General features: G+C 48.8%; 1 protein-coding gene across 1 annotated transcript; it reads right to left on the bottom strand.

Annotated features, from left to right (window-relative positions):
- Positions 1-355: 355 nt before the first annotated feature.
- Positions 356-1,633, bottom strand: LOC125515242 (thioredoxin-like protein CDSP32, chloroplastic). Its single transcript, XM_048680679.1, has one exon. It carries the CDS (start codon positions 1,516-1,518, stop codon positions 622-624), a length of 897 nt encoding a protein of 298 aa, XP_048536636.1. The 5' UTR covers positions 1,519-1,633; the 3' UTR covers positions 356-621.
- Positions 1,634-4,114: the final 2,481 nt, after the last annotated feature.

Raw genomic sequence — 4,114 nt, 5'->3', positions numbered from 1 at the left:
GCCTTGACGAATACCCGTGTTTTGACACCCGGCTTACATGTTAATACTCGGCAGCGTGAATGGCGGTTGGAGCAGGCTGCTACAGAGGTTTTTTCCCAACATGAGTGGCAGCATAACCTCCGGATTGATCCACCATCACTTTCGACGTAGGCATAGTGTTGGTCTATAGGACTCTACCTATGTTGTCGTTTTGTTGGTTAGTTTCATTTCTTTTTGCCGGACTTTTCGGGATTGGCTGTATGCATCTTAGTTATGCAGAGGTCGGGTGTTATTCATAATGCTTTGTATCGCTTGATGCTACATTTGAGATAATAAAATACGCCCTTCTATAAAAAAAAGTAGGATGGCAAAGCTATGATAATATCACAATAAAACCATTATAAACTTATTACAATTTGCACTCCAAAATTCTATTACTGCTATAACCGTATGTGATTGGCGCCCAATACCAGATAATTAAGAGCATAAAAATGTCTAAATATGAACCTATGTATAGCATCGATTGATGCCGCATGCATGCAGTAAACAGGAGTAATTCTATCTGCACTCCTTTCGTTTGGCCGAATTCACAAGTATCGTTGTTGTACTACGTACATAAAGCATTGCTGGTGGCTTGCTGGTTTAGTATGTGACCCTGACGCCCTGGTACCGGAGGATCTCGCCGATGAGCTCCCCCTTGCCGGAGCCGACGTAGCGGCCGACGATTTTCTTGTCCCTGATGAAGAGGAAGGTAGGCACCTCGACGACCTCCATGTCCTTGAGGAACTGCATGCATGCGTCGTTCTCGTCGCCGTTCATGCGCGCGAAGACGGCGGTGTCGGCCATGGAGCGGGAGAGCTTGACGACGGTGGGGTAGACCTTGACGCAGGGCCCGCAGTGCTTGAGCCCGACGTCCAGCACCAACAGCTTCCCGTCCTCGCCGCTGTTCTCTGCCATGAGCGCCTCCACGTCCGTCCGGCTGTGCAGCTGCACGACGCCGGCGTGGTTGTCGCCGTAGTAGAGCACGTCGCCGGCGAGCTGGTCGGGGCCGATGCCCTCCTCCTCGTGCACCTTCTCGGTGCCCTTGTAGAAGGAGAAGTGCGGCACCTGGGTGATGCCCTCCCGCTTGCAGAGCTCCCGCGTGGCCTCCGACTCGTCGCCCATGACCAGGAGGAAGTCGACGTCGCCGCAGGTGCGGCTGAGGTCCACCATGCACGGGTAGATGCGCTTGCTGTTCACGCTGTGGCTCGCCGCGAACTCCACCACCACCAGCCGGTTCTTGGCCTTCTGGAGCGCGCTGTCGAACTCCTCCGCGCTGTGCACCTGCACCACGCGCTCGTCCTCCTTGCCGGCCGGCTTGGCCTTCTCCTTCTCCGCGCCGGACACCGCCGCCCGCGGCCGCGCCACCACGCGCCGCCTCTGCGCCTTCGCCGGCAGGAACCTGACCTTGCTGCTGCCGCCGCCCACAGGCGTGACGCTAAGGCTGGCTGTGGTGGTGGAGCCGGCGAGGTGGCCGAGAAGCTGGGCGGTGGACGCCATTGATGCACTATCTGTGCTTAATCGAGCTAGCTCGTGATGATGGCAGCGAGGGAGTACTCCTGCTGACTGGCTGCTGCTATGCTAGAGAAGGGGGGAGAAGGCTTGAAGAATAGGATGAGGCTTCCAATCAAAACCCATCCACTCAAGATGGTTTGTGGCTGGTGTTTCATTCAGCTCAGATTTTTCAATGATTTGCACTTGCAATTTTGTCGGTTTCTTCGCGAGACCACACACCTCAATCTGATGTTTTGCCCCACCTAGCCATGGCCACAACTAATTTGCTTTGAACTCTCGGGTGATCTGGGGTATACTGGCAGGTTTCGATATTTTGATTGACTGAGATTTGGGTAGGACGAACATAAAACAATTTCGAAAATATCACCGATCGAGATGCCGAACTCCACCAAACACCTGTCAAAACTCAACTAGGGATCTCTGAAAGCGTCACAAGCGCCTGCGAAATATCAGCGGCAGAATCTGCTTCCTGTCCACCAGTTCACACTTTGCAGTGACCATCTCACGCTGATTTACCATTGTAAGGCCATATGCAGTAATGCAGTACCATTTCAAATATAGACCATTCCATTCATATCCAGAATATCATACACACACTGTCATATGTCGCAGACTTTACAAATTGAATATCACAACATTTTCACTGCAGAAGATGCAACATAATAGATATTGTTGAGCATATTAGCAATTTTTCAATTAATCCAATCTAGAAATAAACCATGAATATGGCGTTGACAGTATTAATTCCGTACTAATATTTAATCACGTAAGAACTTACTAGGCATATAGCAGAAACATCTATGCAAATAGCTAGTACGGCCGGCACAGAAATAAACAGGAGCGGGGCAAATGATTTATATACCCACTGGTTGGCCAAGTCGAAGCCGAATCGGCGGCAGCGGCGGCGCTGTCCTCGGCAACCTTCTTCTCGACAACGAGCTTCTCCGAGTCAATGGACAAGTTGATGATGAAGACGATGGACGTAGACGACGTAGTGGAAGAAGACTTACAACAACGACCATCGCGTAGGAGACGCTCCCCAAAAACCCAATCGCCCTTCTCCCAGTGCTGGATCACAAAGAGCGGGATTCCAGAGGCATGTTCTCAATATAGTTGTGCACACGGTGGACCGAATGGGGTCACAGGAAGCAGCAGCAGCGAGAGGAACGACGGTATGTGGTGTGAGCGAGGATGCAGATGTGATCTGATCTGGGTGGCGGCTAGGATTGTCGACGTCTGCAATATATAGGCATGGTTGGGTAGGGAGATGTGGGGTGGACCGTTGTCAGAGTTCGGAACGACCCATGATCAGATGTCTCAAATTCGTGGCGCGTCTGTTAAGGACTCTCCGTTCTTGAAAGGAGAAAATTAAGTGCACATATGACATAGGTCTGAGCTCGGCTCGACTCAATCATGAAACACGACACGAGCACGGGCGAGGCCGGCGACGTCTGAGGAGCCTGTGGGAACCACTACTCTTCTTAAGCTCCAATAGCATGTAGAAGAGGATTTCTTATAAAGGGGTCTAAAACTTCCTACACTTCGGGGGTGGTACTAAACTTCTCACCTCATCCCTTGTCATATGGCCTAGAGCCCATACTATATTTCAACAACCCCCACCAGATCTCGAAGGCCCATTGTATTCTCCTATGTTCCAAACACTACTTTGATATACCGATATTTTATTGGAGACCAGTTAAGGTTGAACATCCACCTAGAGCAAATAGCTACACTTCTTCATAGCTGAACAATGGACTATGCCATGAATTGTCAGTTTGGCGTAAAGAAGTTTCACCAATTGTCTCACCGGTACTAGACTACCGAAGGCTAACCCTACGGTTGGAGCATATTAGTCACACTCCTTGCCTATTCATTAGCTTACTAGAGATTACCCTATCTCATAGACTGTGACCAGTAGTCGGGCTCATATAGGTGTTTTCTTCCAAAGATTGCTCTATGATAGCATCTTGCTTATATAAGCCTCATAACATATTAAGACAAAGTCAACCTGCCATATAGTTACCGAGAGTACTACATCTCCAAAAGAGTGGATTATTAGGTTACTTTGCTCAGTTACTAGTAGACTGTTTTCCCAGGTCCTACTTCATGGGATCTCCGATCACATAGATTTGCTAACCATATGGCAACTCATGTGGGTCTTGTACCCCATCTCCCCCAATGCATTGTAAATCACAAGTTCACAACATGTGATAGCCTTTTAGTGAAGGGATCTACTAGATTCTTAGTCGATTGGATATAGTCCAACTCTATCACTCCGGAGTCTCTTAAATCTCGTACATATTTAATCTCCTTCTTATATGCTCAGTAGATCGCATGTTGTCCTTTGAAAGCTTTGCCTTGACAATAATTGCCTGATTGTCACAGTTCGTAAGGATAGCTGGATTTGGGTTTTTAACCACTGATAAGTCCATCAAAAGATCTCGAAGCCATTATGCTTCCACACGGATGTGTCTAATATTGTGAGTTCTGCTTTCATTGTCGACTTTGTTAAGATAGTCTGCTTTCAAAACTTCCAGGAAACAGTGCCACCTCCTCTAAGTGTAAACGCATACCCACTTGT

Source organism: Triticum urartu, chromosome 6, assembly GCF_003073215.2.
Source record: "Triticum urartu cultivar G1812 chromosome 6, Tu2.1, whole genome shotgun sequence".
In the NCBI taxonomy this organism is placed as follows: Eukaryota; Viridiplantae; Streptophyta; class Magnoliopsida; order Poales; family Poaceae; genus Triticum; species Triticum urartu.
This window is presented reverse-complemented; position numbering and strand designations above follow the sequence as displayed.